Source organism: Macaca thibetana, chromosome 1 (genome assembly GCF_024542745.1).
Source record: "Macaca thibetana thibetana isolate TM-01 chromosome 1, ASM2454274v1, whole genome shotgun sequence".
Taxonomy (NCBI): Eukaryota; Metazoa; Chordata; class Mammalia; order Primates; family Cercopithecidae; genus Macaca; species Macaca thibetana.
The window spans coordinates 46,391,642-46,411,416 of NC_065578.1; the positions used below are offsets into that span (position 1 = coordinate 46,391,642).

Sequence of the window (19,775 nt, forward strand, 5' to 3'; positions counted from 1 at the left end):
AATTAGTCGGGCGTGGTGGCAGGTGTCTGTAATCCTAGCTACTTGGCAGGCTGAGGCAGGAGAATCGCTTGTACCCAGGAGGCGGAGGGTGCAGTGAGTCGAGATTGCACCACGGCACTCCAGCCTGGATGACAGAGCAAGACTCTGTTTCAAAAAAAAAAAAACAAAAACAGTCTCTCTCTGTCACCCAGGCTGGAGTGCAGTGGCGTGATCACAGCTCACTGCAGATTCAACTTCCCAGGCTCCAGCAATCCTCCCACTTTAGCCTCCGGAATAGCTGGGGCCAAGGGCTAATTTTCGTAATCTTGGTAGAGACAGGGTTTTGCCATGTTACCCAGGCTGGTCTCAAATATCTTAGCTCAAGCAATTGGTTCACTTTGGCCTCCTAAAGTGCTAAGATTACAGGCATGAGCCACCAAGCCCAGCAAATTCTAAAAATATGGAAATTAATATGATCCTTACCCTGTAGGAACTCAATCTAACATACACAAAAGAGATTTTCTGTATACTGTGGCACATACAATGAGTGCTTAATTGAATCTTATAATTAAAACATATACTATACTAAAAGGAGATGTTTCTCTGTAGTTTTCTGAAGGGACATGTTTACTGTTTTAACCATGATTGTAATCACAATGATTTAAAATGTCAAATATCACAAGGCTTATAATCTCTAAAAAGTAATCTACTGCCCACCCCATGCCACCTCACCAGTTCACCATTTTTTTTTAGAAATGGAGTCTCACTCTGTTATTTAAGCCGGAGTACAATGGCACTTATCATAGATCACTGCAACCTCAAACTTCTGGCCTCAAACCCTCCTGTTTCAGCCACCTGAGTAGATGGAACTACTATAGGCACATACCACCACACCCAGCTAAGTTAAAATATTTTTTTATAGAGACAGGGTCTCACTATTTTGCCTAGCCTGGTCTCAAATTCCAAATTAATCTCTTTAAACTGTTTCATGTGCTATTATCCTGGGATGTTTTATACCTACATTTTTCTTTTACCTTCAAAATTTATCCTACACCTGATCCCTTCCACGAATTCCACAAGTCCAAGGCACCTTCATCTCACTTTGTCTTTAGTCTATTAACCAGTTAGTATCCTCGCTTCCACTCTTAACATCCTTCGGTTCTCCAAGAAACAATTAGAATGGCCTTCGAAAATGAAAATCAGATCATAACACTCCATTATCTAAAATCCTCCACTGGCTTTAATGGGCATGGAAAAAATTCAAAATTCTTTTCTATATCCTACAAAGCCCCACATAATTTGGCTTCTACCTGTATCTCAGACTTCATTTCCTGTACTCTCCCTCTCAATCACTATGTCCAGCCACACTGGCTTTCATGCTTATTTCTGTAACTTTTAAGCTCACACTTGCCATTACACTTGCTGTTTCGTCCACCTGGAATATTCATCCCCAGATATTATCATGACTGGCCCCTTCTCATCATTCAGGTCACTACTCAAATGTCACCCCCTCAGAGATGGTTTCTTTCAGCACTCTACTTAATATAGCACCTTGTACCCAGGCTACCATCCCAGTTACACTGCACTTGATCGTTCCAGTTTACTTTGTCAGAGCAGTTGTCACTATATGAAATTATGTTATTTGCAGCTCATGTGGTTAAATTCCATAAAGTGAGGAGCTTTGCCCAACCTAGTATTTGATATTTAGTGTCTAGTTTTGTGGTAGCACATACCAGAAACTCAAATAATATTTGCTGAGTTTGTTTCCAAATTTGCTGAGGATATAAACCACTTTAGGCCAAGTGCGGTGGCTCACACCAGTAATCCCAACAATTTGAAAGGCTAAGGCAGGTGGATCACCTGAGGTCAGGAGTTCAAGACCACCCTGGCTAACGTGGCGAAACCCTGTCTCTACTAAAAATACAGAAATTAGCCAGGTGTAGTGGCCTGCGTCTGTAGTCCCAGCTACTTGGGAGGCTGAGGTTGCAGTGAGCTGAGATTGCGCCACTGTATTCTAGCCTGGGAGACAGACAGAGTATTAAAAAAAACAAAAAATTACTTTAGAATCCGTTTTTTGTTTTGTTTTGAGACTTAGTATTGCTCTGTCACCCAGGCTGGAGTGCAGTGGTGCAATCTCGGTTCACTGCAACCTCCACCTCCTGGGTTCCAGCGATTCTCCTGCCTCAGCCTGCCAAGTACTTGGGACTACATGCGTGCACCACCATGCCCAGTTAATGTTTGTGTTTTTAGTAGAGATGGGGTTTCCCATGTTGGCCAGGCTGGTCTCAAACTCCTGACCTCAGGTGATCCGCCTGCCTCAGCTTCCCAAAGTGCTGGGATTACAAGCATGAGTCATTGAGCCTGGTCTAGAATACTTATTTAATGGAAAATTTCATAATGAAAAATTTCAAACACGAGAGAATTATTTTACAAATCACCACATACAATCAACTTCAAAAATTACCAAGAAATAGTCTATCTTATTTCATTTATACTCCTAGCCATTTCGTTCTCTCACAGAATTAATTTGAAGTAAATCTCAGATAACATTTCATATATAAATATTCAGGTTCTATCTCTCAAAAATAGACTCTTTTATATATAATTGCAATATGGAGAATCTTTAGAAATTTCCCCATCTCACAGTGGCTCATGCCTGTAATCCCAGCACTTTGGAAGGCTGAGGCAGGTGGATCACCTGAGGTCAGGAGTTCGAGATCAGCCTGGCCAATATGGGAAGCCCCATCTCTACCAAAAATACAAAAACTAGCTGGGTGTGGTGGCATACGCCTGTAATCCCAGCTGTTTGGGAGGCTGAGGCTCAAGAATGGCTTGAACCTGGGAGGCAGAGGTTGCAGTGAGCCAAGACAGTGCCATTGCACTCCAGCTTGGGTGACTCTGTCTCAAAAAATAAATAAAATAAAATAGGCCGGGCACAGTGGCTCATGCCTGTAATCCCAGCACTTTAGGAGGCCAAGGTTAGTGGATCACCTGAGGTCAGGAGTTCACGACCAGCCTGGCCAACATGGGAAACTCCATCTCTACTAAAAATACAAACAAAATTAGCCCAGTGTGGTGGCAGGCACCTGTAATCCCAGCTACTCAGGAGGTTGAGGCAGGAAAATCACGTGAACCCAGGAGGCGGGGATTGCAGTGAGCCAAGATCGCACCATTGCACTCCAGCCTGAGCAACAAGAGCGAAACTCCATCTCAAAAATAAATACATAAAAAAATAAAATAAAGAAAAGAAATTTCTTGGCTGGGTGTGGTGGCTCACGCCTGTAATCCCAGCACTTTGGGAGGCTGAGGTGGGCAGATCACCAGGTCAGGAGATTGAGACCATACTGGCTAACACAGTGAAACCCCGTATCTACTAAAAATACAAAAACAAAATTAGCTGGGCTTGGTGGCGGGCACCTGTAGTCCCAGCTACTCGGGAGGCTGAGGCAGGAGAATGGTGTGAACCCGGGAGGCGGAGCTTGCAGTGAGCCAAGATCGCGCCACTGCACTCCAGCCTGGGCGACAGAGAGAGCCTCCATCAAAAAAAAAAAAAAATTTCTCCATCTCTATCTGGAACCTAATATTATCAGAAACTCTAGGGTGAGGCCTGAGCTTGTGTTTTTTTTTTTTTTTTTTTTTGAGACGGAGTCTCGCTCTGTCACCCAGGCTGGAGTCCAATTTTGTGTATTTTTGAAGTTTTCTTCCGATTTCTGATTGATCCAGACTGTTAATATAGCCAATGACTGACATCTGGAAATGGTTCTAGAAGGCTCACAGTTGACAGTTACATAGAAATCATATCAAGTAAAGACATAAATGAAAACATCAGTTAGAAAATAAATCATTTCTGAGTTAGAAGACTTCAAAGAAATTAGAATTAAAAACAAAAAAAAAACCTGAACAGAACGGCAGCTGTAATGAATAATAATGCATTGTATATTTCAAAATTGCTAATAGTAGATTTTAAATGTTTTTACCACAGAAACAGTTAAGTATGTGAAGTGACAGATTTGTTGGTCTGATTTAATCATTCCACACTGTAAACATGCATCTAAACATTGTGCCCCACAAATATATACAATTATTATTTGTCTATTAAAATTTTTTTTTCAAAGTAGGATGAAAGACTAAATCAAAGAGACCTTACTTGGATACAGAAAGTGGCTGGTTAAATTCTTCTTCCACAGCAATGTTGCTCTCTTCAAAACTGGGAATATCAACTGCTTTTAATGAAGATGCACTACCTGGAAGACTTGTGACTTCATTATTAATATCAACAGAAAAATTCATGTCCTCACTGGAAATTTTGGTATCATCTTGCTTCAGTTGAGAGTCAGGCTCTTGATCCTCACCAGCTGCATTCCAAAACAAGCTAGCACCTGGAGGTTAAATAATTTAAGATACTGAAACAAACATTCAACTTTAAAAATAATACTCTGCCAAACCTTTGTTAAGAATAGCCATATTGGCCAGGTGCAATGGCTCATGCCTGCAATTTCAACACTTTGAGAGGCAGAGGCGGGAGGATCACTTGAGCTCAGGAGTTCGAGACCAGCCTGGGCAACATGGAGAAATCCTGTCTCTATAAAAAAAAATAACAAAAAAATTAGCCAGGTGTGGTGGTGTGCCTATAGTCCCATCTACTTGGAGGCAGAGGTGGAAGATCACTTGAGCCTAGGAGGTCGATGCTGCAATGAGCTGTGATTGTGCTACTGCATTCCAGCCTGGGCAACACAGTGAGACTTTGCTTCAAAAAAAAAAAATGTATATATATATATACACACACACATACACACACAATTACTTAGAACTAAGTTTTTAGATTATATTTCTTCAGAAATGCCAGGAAGAGGTAGGTGGAAGACAGAAAGACAAAAAACTGGGGGATGGGTGGGATGGAAGGGCACATTCTGGGTTCTGCTTTTTCAAGGAGGGTGGCTCTGAAATGATTTGTTTTACATATTAAGGTTCTGAATATGATCTGTGGGGTGGGGTGTGTATGTTGAAAACTGCTGCTCTGAATAATATGAGATAATATATAAAATACAAATCCCTAGGTTCTCTGATTTTGATACTTAAATGCAATATTTAAGAGACTATATTGGTGATGCATCAGACATGTTTAATATCTATAATATCAGGCAGGTATTTAAAAAAAAATCAAATATTTCCCAATCTTTTTTTTTCTTTTGAGACAGAGTGTCATTTTGTTGCACAGGCTGGAGTACAGTGACACAATCATGGCTCACTGCAGCCTCAACGTCCCTGGGCTCAGGTGATCCTCCCACCTCAGCTTCCTGAGTAGCTGGGACTACAGGTGTGCACCACCATATGTGGCTAATTTTTGTATTTTTTTTAAAGATGGGGCTTCATCATGTTGACCAGGCTGGTCTCAAACTCCTGGCATCAAGCAGTCCACCTGCCTTGACCTCCCAAAGTGCAGACATTATAGGCGTGAGCCACTTTGCCCAGCCTATTTCTCAATCTTTATGAACCACTTACACCTATCTTCAGAGCTACTTGCACGTAATATTGTTTACTTACTCTCTTTCTTTAAATTAACTCGTTTTTTTTACTGAGCCTCATTATTTCTGTAAAATCACAGATTTGATATGCTTATTGTATTTATACCTATAAGTATTGGAAAAGATGTATTTACAAAATATAAATATTAATGTGTACAACACCCTAAATCATCTTTTGTACTACGAGCCATAGGCATTCTATAATTTGAGGAATATTGCTAATACATAAGGGTTTAAATACATGGTTAAAACCAAAAAGTAGCCTGGGCGCAGTGGCTCACGCCTATAATCCCAGCACTTTGGGAGGCTGAGGCGGGCGGATCACGAGGTCAGGAAGTGGAGACCAGCCTGGCCAACATAGTGAAACCCCATCCCTACTAAAAATACAAAAATTAGCTGGGTGTGGTGGCACGCAACTGTAGTCCCAGCTACTCAGGAGAATCACTTGAACCCAGGAGGCGGAGGCTGCAGTGAGCCAAGACTATGCTATTGCACTCCAGCCTGTGTGACGGAGTGAGACTCCGTCTCAAAAAAAAAAAAAAAAAAAAAAAAAAAAAGTAAATCCTAGTCAAAATGGTTTCTACGCTGAGGATATACTTGGGTGATTTTATGAAAATAAATTAATACAACCAAGACTGGCTGGACACAGTGGCTCACGCCTGTAATCCCAACACTTTGGGAGGCTGAGACAGGAGGACTGCTTGAACCTAGGATGTGGAGGTTGCAGTGAGCTGAGAGTGCACCACACTGCACTCTCACTTGGAGAACAGAGGGCGACTCTGTCTCAAAAAAAAAAAAAGAATTCGGTCCAGTCTAGAAAAGTAGCAAAACCAAACAATATATCATGTTTGCATGTTTGCAGGTGTAGTTTTATTTCACAAAAACTAAAATTACACAAAAACTTAAGTCATACGCTCATCACCTTGGTTTTGGTCTTATTGCACTGTGCACCAATTTGAACATAAAATTCAAAAACCGGATATGAAAAGCATTTTTTAAAATTTCCTTACAAATTAAAAAAAACTGAAATCACCTGTGCTCACAGCAATGCTTACACTTTTTCTCATGTGCAAGCCAGGGGAAGACTGTGCTTCCAGGGAAACCAACTCCATTTGTCTTCCAGCTTGCACTGTGTCTTCAACTGTGGTTGTCTTAGGGGAACAGGGCGTCAGAGACTGTGCTTCCAACAAACGCTGAATCTGTATCAATTAAAAACATACTTTAAACTGACAGGGAAGTAATCAACAAAACTGGCTGCAGTTTAATAATGAATTACAAAGCGCCCTAGTTATAAGAAACTGACTTTCAAGTCTATTTTCTCACATTTCAACTAGACCATACCATGAAACCTATTCAATATAGAAAGCCATTATCACTAGTAATTAAGAAGCACTTTAAGTATACTTTTTTTTTTTTTGAGACAGGGTCTTGCTCTGTCACCCAGCCATGCTGCAATCATGACTTACTGCAGCCTCAACCTCCCGGGCTCAATCGATCCTCCCACCTCAGCCTCCTGGGTAGCTGGGACTACAGGCATGCACCACCATGCCTGGCTAATTTTCGCATGTTTTGTAGAGACGGAGTTTTGCCATGTTGCCCAGGCTGGTTTCGAACTCCTGGCCTCAAGCAATCCGTCCACCTCAGCCTTTTAAGTATACATTTAAAAGCAAAACATAAAGGTGTTTAGCTTAGTATTCATAAGTTGATACTCATGTAAAAAAGTGTGAATCGTTAATATTTCAAACTAACATTCTATTCCTATTTCACTTATAAATCAAAAGTTAGATTGGAGGTATACTCTGATTCCATATACCAAATACTGAACATATCACACAAGATTATTATAAAGGTAAATCAGAATTGCCCAGGTTTGGCCATGTTGAAATTGGATATATTAATAACAATGGCTAACAGTTACTGAGCGCCTGTTGTTTGCAAGACCCTATTACTACAGGCATTTATGTATGATTTTTTACAACAATCCTCTGAAGAGTATACTACAATTAAACCTTTCTTTACAAGTAAGAAAATCTGAGGCAAGGAAAAAGTTAAGTTACTTGTACAGGTCATGTAACAAGTAGCAAATCTGAAAGCTGAGGTTCAAACACCAAAAGCCTCCCCTCTTCCTTTTTAAATTGAGATATAATTCACATACTATGAAATTAGCTGCTTTAAAGTGTACAATTCAGTGGTTTTTGGTATACTCACAGTGTGCAACAATCACCACTATCTGATTCCAGAACACTTTCATCAAACCCCCAAAACTCTGTACCCATTAGCAGCCACTCCCTATTGCCCTTCTTCCCAGCCCCTGATGGTCTAACATGATTTCTATCTCTGAATTTGCCTGTTCTGGATATTTTATATAAACAGTACCATACTGTGGCCTTGTATCTGGCTTCTTTCACCACTTGGCATAATGTTTTGAAGGTTCAACCATGTTGTAGCATTTACTAACACTTTATTGCTTCTGATTGCTGAATAACATTCCCTCATATGGATATGTCACATTGTGCTTTTCCACTCATCAGTTGACAGACATTTAGGTTGTTTTCATTTTGGGCTATTAGGAATAACGCTACTATGGACATTTATATACAGCTTTTTGTGAGGACATATTTTTTTCACTTCTGTTGGTTATGTAACTAGGAGTGGAAGAGCCTCCCTTTGTAAACACTATGATTTTCTGCTTCTCTACAAATGGCACTACTGTGCTCAATATAATTAATTTTAGTGGATTAACCTTATTAATATAGGAAAATCAGTATCATCAATCAATTATTAAGGTCAGTAGAAATATAAACTGCGCTAATAGTATAAAATGGCATGTGTATTTATAGTGGTTTGGAGTACGGGCTTTGGTATCATATGGTTATAAGTTTAAATCCTACCCTGCTACCTTTTGGAAAAGTTAACCACTATGAGCTTCAATATCACCTAAAACTAAGGTTGTTAAAAGAGATAAATGAAACAGTTATAATTTGTTGTGTACTTACTATAGCTAGATCCCATACTAAGCACTTTACATACATACATACACACACACTCATTTAACCCTTAAATCTGCAGATAATACTGATAATTTTTCCTATTTCATAGATGAGAAAAGTGAGGTGTAGAGAAATCACATAGGAAATGCACAATAAAAGACATTACACACACTCAGGTCCTAAAATTGATCACCCAGTGTTTTTAAAACATTAATCACTAGAATTCTGTAGTACATTTTAACATTTGAAATAGCAAATATTCTTTCTTTCTCAAACCTTTTCTTTTTTGTTTTTTTGAGATGGAGTCTCACCCTGTCGCCCAGGCTGGAGTGCAGTGGCACATCTCGGCTCACTGTAAGCTCCGCCTCCCAGGTTCACGCCATTCTCCTGCCTCAGCCTCCCAAGTAGCTGGGACTACAGGCACCAGCCATCACGTCCGGCTAATTTTTTCTATTTTTTTAGTAAAGACCGGGTTTCACCATGTTAGCCAGGATGGTCTCGATCTCCTGACCTGGTGATCCGCCCACCTTGGCCTCCCAAAGTGCTGGATTACAGGCGTGAGCCACCACGCCTGGCCTCTTTCTCAGAACTTTTAAGGATCATCTGGCAGGACTTCAGTGTTATTTTTCAAAGTTTCTCTCCTCAAGCTGCATCTTCTCCATTAGAAAAAAAAAAAAGCCACTGAAGTTGGAATATTAAAATATAAAGCTGTGGGTGATTAAATCAAATGGTAACTAGTAGTGGTGGGGCAGGCACATCAGTGGAGCAGAATATAGTTCAGAAATAGATGCAAACATATGATACTTTCATCATACAATAAAAAATGCATCTCTCGCTGGGTGCGGTGGCTCATGCCTGTAATCTCAGCACTTTGGGAGGCCAAGGCAGGTGGACTACCTGAGGTCAGGAGTTCAAGACCTGTAATCTCAGCACTTTGGGAGGCCAAGGCAGGTGGACTACCTGAGGTCAGGAGTTCAAGACCAGTCTAGCCAACATGGTGAAACCCTGTCTCTACTAAAAAAACAAAAATTAGCTGAGCGTGGGGGCGCACGGCTGCAATCCCAGCTACTCAGGTGGTAAAGGCAAGAGAAGCACTTGCACCCAGGAGGCGGAGGTTGCAGTGAACCGAGATCACACCAGTGCCCTCCAGCCTGGGCGACAGAGCAAGACCCTGTCTCAACAACAACAACAAAAAGCATCTCTAAATCATTCATAAAAAGATATGTATTTACTAAATAAATATATGAGGCCAGTCATCTGATTAAAAAAAAAAAACAACTTACTAAATAAAAAAGAAGCAACAAATATAATCCTGGAGGGAGAGGGAGAATTTCTTAAAAAGATTTTTTTGCCAGGTGTGGTGGCTCACGCCTGTAATCCCAGCACTTTGGGAGGCTGAAGCGGGCGGATCACGAGGTCAGGAGATTGAGACCATCCTGGCCAACACGGTGAAACCCCGTCTCTACTAAAAATACAAAAAATTAGCCAGGCGTGGTGGCGGGCGCCTGTGGTCCCAGCTACTGGGAAGGCTGAGGCAGGAGAATGGAGTGAACCCGGGAGGTGGAGCTTGCAGTTAGCCGAGATTGCACCATTGCACTCCAGCCTGGGCAACACAGCAAGACTCCATCTCAAAAATAAATAAATAAATAAAATATATATATTTTTTGAGACAGGATCTCACTCTGTTGCCTAGGCCAGAGTACAGTGGCACGGTCTTGGCTCACTGCAGCCTCAGCTTCCTGGGCTCAAGCAATCCTCCTGCTTCAGTCTCCCAAGGAGCTGGGATTACAGGTGCACAACACCATGGTCAGTTATTTTTTTATTTTTAATTTTTTGTAGAGATGGAGTCTCACTATGTTGCCCTGGCTGGTCTCATATTCCTGGGCTCAAGTGATCCAACCACCTTGGCCTTCCAAAGTTCTGGGATTACAGGCATGAGCCACTGTGCCCAGCCAAGAATAAATTTTTTATAATCTTGAAAGGAAGAAGGCTTTTCTAAACATAAAACCCAGAAAGAGAATGACTGCTACTTTTTTTTTTTTTTTTGAGACAGAGTCTCGCTCTGTCGCCCAGGCTGGAGTGTAGTGGTGCAATCTCGGCTCACTGCAACTTCCGCCTCCCAGGTTCAAGCGATTCTCCTGCCTCAGCCTCCTGAGTAGTGGGATTATAGGCACTCGCTACTACGCCCAGGTAAATTTTGCATTTTTAGTAGAGACAGGGTTTCACCATTTTGACCAGGCTGCTCTCAAACTCCTGACCTCAGGTGATCCAACCGCCTCAGCCTCCCAAAGTGCTGAGACTACAGGTGTGAGCCACAGCACCTGGCCTACATTATTTAACTGTATCTAAACTGCAATATTCTATACAAAACAAATGGTTAAAATGCAAAACACTTAAGACTAAGAAATATCACATACATATACATATATATGATAAAGGACCAATTTCCTTCATATACAATGAACTCTTATAAATAATAAAATAATCAATTACATATTCTTTTTTTCTTTTTTTGAGACGGAGTCTCGCTCTGTCGCCCAGGCTGGAGTGCAGTGGCCGGATCTCAGCTCGCTGCAAGCTCCGCCTCCCGGGTTTACGCCATTCTCCTGCCTCAGCCTCCCGAGTAGCTGGCACTACAGGCGCCCGCCACCTCGCCCGGTTAGTTTTTTGTGTTTATTTAGTAGAGACGGGGTTTCACCGCGTTAGCCAGGATGATCTCGATCTCCTGACCTCGTGATCCGCCCGTCTCGGCCTGCCAAAGTGCTAGGATTACAGGCTTGAGCCACCGTGCCCGGCCACATATGTTAATATAATGTAAATTAAAACAACTTCTAGGCCAGGTATGGTGGCTCACACCTGTAATCATAGCACTCTGGGAGGCCAAGGCAGGTGGATCACCTGAGGTCAGGAGTTCGAGACCAGCTTGGACAACATGGTGAAACCCCTGTCTCTATTAAAAATACAAAAATTAACCAAGTGTGGTGGTGGGTGCCCATAATCCCAGCTACTGGGGAGGCTGAGGCAGGAGAATCACTTGAATCCCGGGGGGCAGGTGGTGGTTGCAGTGAGTGCAGACTGCGCCATATCACTCCAGCCTGGGTGAAAGAGTGAAACTCTTACCTCAAAAACAAAAAAACAAAAAAAAACCACCTTCTAAGACTGGTAATAATTTAAGTTTGCCTAATGTTGGAGATGTGGATGTGGAAAAATGGTTTGGGTATATTAGATTGGTATAATCTGGCATCATTCATCTCATCTAGAAAAATAAATAAATAAATAGATATAGCCTTTCCAGCAGCCATTTTCACTCATTCAGGTAACAAACTATGTGTTAAGCAACAATTACACATCAAGTACTATTCAAGGTGCTAAGAAAACAGTGATGAATGTGAGCTCCTTCCCTGGAGCTGACTTTCTATCACAAATAGAAAGGAAAAACGTGATTAAGGACCTGAATGATGAGAAGGAAATAGACATTAGAAGGGCCCCAGGAGGATTATTTCAGGCAAAGGGAACTAAAAGCTGAAGAACCTAAAGTATAAACATGTTCTGGCATTTTTAAAGAATAAAAAGTTAAAGAAAAAAGCACTAGTGCATAGCTAAAGGGTAGTGAACACAGAAGACAGTGATAAGAGATGAGTTTGCAGAGAAAGACAAGCCAAGTCACAAAGGGCTTTAAGGGCCAAAGTAAAGCATCTGGATTTTATTCAAATTGCAACGGAAATCCACTGGAGGATTTTAAGCAAGAGTGCTACAATCTTACCTGGGCTTTAAAGATGGTGTGGGAAAAACAAACAAAGATAGTGTGGTGTTTCCAAGTATAGAGAACATGAGGGGATAGTACTGGATGGAAGTGGTATGTAAGGGTGTCATCAGACAGTGGTTTGAATTAGGTTAGTAGTGGGAAAGATAGTAAAGAGTAGTTAAGTTCAGGATATATCCACAAAGTAGAGCTGGGTTTGTGACTCCTGAGAATTTTCCCTGAGTGACGAGATGAGAGGTGATACCATTAACTAAGATAATAATAATGTAATAATAGTAATAGTTAACATATATTGAGTACTAACTATATGTCAGCAATACTTTACACCTTTATCTGGTTACTCATTCAAATCCTTAGAACTCCACACAACTTTGCCATATATGTTAAACAACTGAAAAAAATAAATTAAAAAAAAAAAAGAACTCGATACAACTTATGTATATCCCTATTTTGTATGTGAGAAAACTGAAGTCAATGAGGTAAGGTAACTTGTCCAAGATCATATAACTTACACTACCCACAAACTAGATTAGAATCCAAGGAGTCTGGTACCACAGCCCACTCTCTTAACCCTTATACCAAAATGAGATTTGCAATACTAGAACAGGAACAAATTTGGGTATCTTTGAACATTTAAAATGTTTATGCCCTTTGGCTTCACAGTTTTACTTCTAGATACTTGCACATAGGTAGTAAGATGCAAATATAGGAATGTTCAGTGCTGAACTGTTTGCAATAGCAGAAGCTTTAAATGGTTGAAATAATAGGAGAACAATTAGAAAATGTATTATATATCATTATAATAGAAACCCATGCAGGGTAAGGGAGTTCGATATATACTTATACAGAAAATGTATAAGATACTTTTAAAAAAGCAGTACCTAAAAAAAATGTAAGTTCATATATATATATATAAGGAAAATACTATGTGTATTTACACACAGAAGCATTTTCCATATATTTCATATTTTCTAAATATAATGATTCAGATAGTCTAGACCAGGGCCTGTGATCTGTAATATTACATTTTAAGTATACAAATTCCAAGTAACTAAGATTTCTAAATAGCATAATGGGTCCTTTTAGCCTCTGATTAGCCTTTTTTTGGACACGACAGGAAATAAGTGACCAATAATTATTTTCAACGTAAAAATATTTAGGTATATTCAAATTTTTGCTAAGTGTTTATAATGTTAAAATCCAATTTATATTTTACATTATCTGGGAGTGGTGACTCACACCTATAATCCCAGCACTCTGGGAGGTCAAAGCAGAAAGATCGCTTGAGCCAAGGAGTTCAAGACCAGTCTGGGTAATATAGTAAGACCTCTTCACTAAAAAAAAAAATTAAAATTAAAAAAAAATTATACTTTACAATTTCAAATTTACCTACATTTAAAAAAACAGCAGAGCTAAATTCTTCTCAGGTGTTCCTATCCAAAGCGTTTTCACTGATTTGAAAAATGTCATTGTCTTTTTTTTTGATAAAATGCAATTTTATCAAATTTTATGAAACAAAGATTTTTTTAAAAATCATGTATGGCCGGGCGCAGTGGTTCACGCCTGTAATCCCAGCACTTTGGGAGGCCAAGGCAGGTGGGTCATGAGGTCAGATGATCGAGACCATCCTGGCTAACATGGTGAAACCCCCTCTTTACTAAAAATATAAAACATTAGCCGGGCGTGGTAGCAGGCCCCTGTAGTCCCAGTTACTTGGGAGGCTGAGGCAGGAGAATGGCGTGAACCCCAGAAGTGGAGCTTGCAGCGAGCCGAGATTGCGCCACTGCACTCCAGCCTGGGCGACAGCACGAGACTTCATCCAAAAAATAAGTAAATAAATAAATAAAATCATATGTATATATGCACATTATACATGTATTTGCATAGTTATAGGAGCAAGAAAAAAATTAAAACTACATTTCAGGTTGTTCCCACTGGTGCTGGGGAGAAAGAAAAGAACAACTGTTTTGGGGTAGGTATGTGGAGGAAGGACGTCAGTGAGGAAAGAAGAAAAAAAGACAACACTTACACACTAAACACTGTGCAAGGATATAATTAAGACAAAGAACTCCATCGAGACTAGCCTGACCAAGATGGCAAAACCCCATCTCTACTAAAAATACAAAAACTAGCCAGGCATGGTGGCATGTGCCTGTAATCCCAGCTCCTAGTGGGGCTGAGGCAGGAGGATCGCTTGAACCTGGGAGGCAGAGGTTGCAGTGAGCTGAGATCATGCCACTGCACTCCAGCCTGGGCAACAGAAGAGACTCTGTCTCAAAAAAAAAATAAAATAAAAAGACTAAGAACTCTGCAAGAGAGGTTCTGAAGAAAGGGAACGTTTCAGAATACAAGAAGTAGAGTAAGTCCAGTATAGATATACAGAAAGGTTCCAACTATTTGTTTAAGGGCAGACTGGCTAAGCGTTATATAGGGTTGACAAACTAGAGATGAAGCAGAAGCCACCATCCAGACTTTATATTCAGCTGTATATAAAGGTTTAATTATAAGAGACTTTTCATTAGAGGCAAAAAAATAAAAGAAAAATACAATTCTATTGTAGGTTAGGATATGCATAAGATGGTTCTACTACTAACTAGCAGTGTGGCATTGGGTTAAATTATTCTCTCTAATCCTCATTTTACTTACCTGTAAAACAAGAGAGCCTAGAATTCAGTTTCCAAGGTCCTTTCTAATTCTGACATTCTATAATTCTATAAAACGTCATTATGGAGGAGAGGTGCCAGTTTTTAAGAAATCATAATACCAAGAATTTAATAGAACTAGGAAAGCACAAAGCAAACCTGTGCCTGAAGTAGTCTCAGCTGTCTGTCTTGTTCTGTGAGAAACCGATATGCATCTGGAGATAGTCCCATCATTCCATTATCTGATTCAGTCTTGGGTGTGTGCATGCACACTGTGCAAAGCTGTGGGTTACATGAGTCCATATGTGAAGGTAGTCTTACCACAGGCGATGGTTCTATATTGCTGTGGGGAGAACAACTGTCCATACCTCCCTGAGGTCTCAAGGTTATAGGACTACTTGAAGAACAGAATGCATTACAGTTCAGAGCTGGACATTCACTTGGGTGAAATAATGAATGCTTTTGAAGGGCTCCAGACTGGACATCTTGAATGGATCCAACTGTGTTTGCTCCTTGCCAAGAATTTAGCGGGCTATATTGAATATGACTATGATGCTGACAACACCTGCAAACGCTTGTGGAACAGTAAGATGGCGGTGGGGGAGTAGGTATCTGAAGTTCCATTGGTCTTCCTGAATTATGGGGTGAAAAAACAAAATTGGGTGGTTGGGACTGCGGGGCAAGAGAAGACTGCCTAGAATTAAGTTTGGAGGGTCTTATAGGATACTCTTCATTTTGTACATTTCCAGCAGAAACTGTTTGGAGCTTTTCAAATATATCAGGAGATGTTCCATTATGAGAAGATGGTTTAACAGTGTTCCTACTATGGGGGTTCCCTTTCTTACAGGCAGGTGGCTGTCTTACTTTGCACTGTCTCAAAAGAGCTGGTTTATCCTGGTTTAACTGAGTTGGTATTCCTCTCAAGGAAGGCTTTCCAGCTTCAACTTCTGGACTGTGTTTCTCATCATAAAGCTGGGGTTGCAAAGGCTTCAAGTGTTCCGAGTGGTTAATCAAAGGAGGATTTTCATTATTCACCACTTCCAATGGAGTAGGCAGAGGGTTTGATTCTACGAAATTGCCATCCAACACAAGTGAAAGTTCAGGAACTGATGGTTGGATCTTAGAAATCTACAAATAAGAAAGAAATAGAAAAAAAAGGTTTTAGGAGAAAATGTATACTTTACTTTCCTCAGACCAGTATTTCCCAAATTATATCTAATTACATATTAACAAGTGTTCATTCTTTATTTAGACCATCAGCAATTTTTTTCTGGGCATGTTTTATGTGCTAAGCACTAGGAATACAATTGTAAGCAAAATAAACAAGGTCCTTGCCCTAAAAGAACAAAACTAAACACTTCCCAAACTTACTTAATGGAACTCTTTTTATTAAAACACTAACACTGCTAAGATCACAGAACATAATATGAGAAACTGTTTTATACAACTTTTTAAATCCTCTCTACAAAAAATTGTCACAGCAGAATGTCTTCACAGATCTAGTAGCAAATGTTTATGTACCTTAAATAGTAAAATCTTCCAATAAATATGTCAGAATATTTCTCCACTAAGAAGTCACTCACTGTTATCCCTTCTATTGATATCAACTAAGAGTAAACAAAATACTCGCCGTGATGATTTTGGTTATAATTTGATATTAACTTTAAAAAATCCTTCCCATTACTTTTTCTTCTAAAATAAGTAATTACACCAATTAAACAACAATTCTAAAATAACCCACAGGTTGGTAGCAATCAAAAAATTATGACAAGAATTTTAGCAATTAACCTCTGAAATCAAGTATAATGTTTTCTCAGAATATAGTGATAAAATCCAACATCAAGCTCTAGTGATAGTATACAATGTTGAGTCTATATGGTTATTAAAAGCACCAGATTCTAAAACCAAACCTCCTGAATTAGAATCCCAGCTTTACTACTTACTAGTTGTGTGATCTTGGGTAGGCAACTTAACTAATCTATGTCTCAGTTTACTCTAGGAAGAAATACATGCTTATTACATAGATATTACACATATGTATATATGTATATATCATTACATATAACACGAATTATTACATATAACTGTGAAATACTTATATCTCTCTATATAGATATAACCATAGAGACAGAAATAGCTAGATATATCTAAGAATGATACTTAGGTTTCAGGTAGTATTATTTAGTGTTTTAACCATGAAGAGACTTAGGTCTCTAACCACAAAAGTGAATGCATTTTAAAATCAGTAATACCTTCTGACTCACTGGATGAGGACTAGGAATTGGTCTTGGAGAAAAATCTTCATCTTCAACACCAGAGTTGTGATCACGTATTGGCATTTTCCCAGGAGATAACTTTTGGGAAGACCTAAAGAATAGAAGGGGAGACCAGAAAAGCCTTCGGTAATCCAGTATTCTTTCTTCTTCTAAAATTGAATAAAGTCCTTTAATAAGTTGCAGTAGTACTCAGATCATTTAATTTAGTATCTGACAACCACAAATTATTTTATATTTCAGGCCAGTGTTAGTTGACTAGGGAAGCTGGCCCAGCCAGCCTTAATAAACTACCCTATTTACCTGATCATGGCAAGTTTAACCTTGTATTGTTAATGTCACAATAAATCAAGTCACTGGGCACCCTCTAGTTGATCACTTTGATAAATATAGAAACAAATAAGACACAGTACTTGCTGTCAAAAAATTTATAATCTAGTATTAAAGGTATTAAACACACTATATTACAAACCCTCTGTATTACAAAGGAAAAGCAAATAAGGAATTATATTTTCCTATGTACTTATATTTGTGATGGGAAAATACTTTCAGAAATCAATGTACTACCCTCCCATTGAGTCAGGAATACTCATTGTATCACAGATGGCATGCCCTGGCAAAACAAAAAGTTTCTGAGTGCTGGTACCAAGTTTTAAAAGCTGAAATTAGTGTTTAAGACTAAAGATTTGGAATACTATATGCATAGGGCTTTTTCACATCCTACACTAGACAAAGTCTCAATAGGATGCGTTAGGGAAAAGAAAAGCCAGAATGAAGCTAACAGCACTCAGGATTAATGGGATCTCTAAAAAAGCATCCTGCATTCTGTTTCATACAAGTTGAATCCTACCTAGCAGGAAGAACAACAGAAACTCCAAGGCAGATTTGAAAATCAAACAGCAGAAGAGACCTTTTGCCCTAAACTCTGATTGTCTGAAGAGGCAGATCTTCACAGAGTTCTTTCTGTACAAGGTATTACAATGAAGCAGTCAGAATGTCTACATGATTATGTCTAAGCAGAAATGTGTCTCCGACAGCCCCACAAAGCTCTTCTCCGACACCCAAGACAGCTTGAGATATATAATGATATTCCAAAGCGCTCAGTGCAGCATGGACAGGAAACAAGAAATCCAGTGGCCTGAATAGGGTCAAAAGTTGCAGCAGGAACTTGCACAAATCTGACAAACACCAGATGCAAATGAAAACACCTCAGCAGATTATAGACAGATGGATGAGAATCATGTCACCCCATATCACCAGTACTGGCATACCACTGGTCCCCTCTATATTACATATAACTCCAGAGACAAGGAAATAAAGAAACCTTGAATTAGGTGAAATTTGGTGTCTATAATCCAGTAGAATAAATAGGGGCTTAAAATAGATATTAATTTCAATTACTAATTTTTTTAAGTTACATTCTTTTGTACACCTGAGTTGTGGCATGGAATTAATATCTGTTTTGTACTTAAGATGAGCACACACACAAAACTGTTGACACTGAGCAATAAAATCCATTTCTTAGCTTTTCTTTTTTGCAGGGGATTGGGGGCGGGGTGGATACCATCTCGCTCTGTCACTCAAGGCTGGAGTACAGTGCCACGACTTCAGCTCACAGCAACCTGCGCCTCCAAAGTTCAAGGATTCTTGAGCCTCAGCGTCCCAGTAGCTCGGACTACAGGCACGTGCCAGTATGCCCAACTAATTTTTGTATTTTAGTAGACACGGGGTTTCACCACATTGGTCAGGATGGTCTCAAACTCCTGACCTCAGGTGATCCACCCACTCTGCCTCCCAAAGCGCTGGGATTACAAGCGTGAGCCACTGTGCCTGGCCTCATTTCTTAGCTTTTTTAGTACCCAAGGCAAAAAGGAAAAACTTCAGGTTGTATAGTTATAACAACAGTATTTTAGGAGAGACAAACATTTTGATAAAATTTTAAATGACTGTTCCTCATTAAAGCTTTGGCCAGAGTGGAAAACAAACAAGGTTTTTTAACGTTATTTTTTTTGAGGCAGGGTTTCACTCTATTACTTAGGCTGGAGAGCAGTTGGCGTAGCATGATCATGGCTCCCCACCTTGACTTCTTGAGCCCAAGTGATCCTCCCACCTCAGACTCCTAAGTAGCTTTTAATAATAATCTTAAAGAAAGTGCTATTGTCTCCTTAGTTTGGCTACTTCTTCCATAATTATTCAATAAATGTTGAATAAGGTCTTACAATTTAAGACAGCAAAGATGTTTCTGGCTGGGTGAGGTGGCTCAAGCCTGTAATCCTAGCACTTTGGGGGTCCAAGGCGGGTGGATCATTTGAGGTCAGGAGCTTGAGGCCAGCCTGGCTGGCCAACGTGGTGAAAACCCATCTTCACTAAAAATACAAAAATTAGCCGGGCGTGGTGATGCACACCTGTAATCCCAGCTACTCGGGAGGCTGAGGCACGAGAATTCCTTGAACCTGTGAGGTGGAGGCTGCAGTGAGCTGAGATCACACCACTGCACTCCAGCCTGGGTAACAGAGTGAGACCCTATCTCAAAAAAAAAAAAAAAAAAAAAAAAAAGATAAAGACTGACTTCCTGGAGGGAAAAGGAATTCTGCCAGCAGACT

General features: G+C 39.9%; 1 protein-coding gene across 6 annotated transcripts in view; it reads right to left on the reverse strand.

Moving 5' to 3' along the window:
* Window positions 1-19,775, reverse strand: part of STIL (STIL centriolar assembly protein) — an 80,095-nt gene that overhangs the window by 15,690 nt on the left and 44,630 nt on the right. For all 6 annotated transcript variants that reach the window (XM_050748714.1, XM_050748889.1, XM_050748624.1 and 3 more), the window contains 4 exons: window positions 17,152-17,266; window positions 15,059-16,027; window positions 6,538-6,703; window positions 4,127-4,358 (listed from right to left, as the gene is read on the reverse strand). In XM_050748714.1, coding sequence (XP_050604671.1) covers window positions 4,127-4,358; window positions 6,538-6,703; window positions 15,059-16,027; window positions 17,152-17,266 — 1,482 coding nt within the window. The remainder of the gene's footprint in view (window positions 1-4,126; window positions 4,359-6,537; window positions 6,704-15,058; window positions 16,028-17,151; window positions 17,267-19,775) is intronic.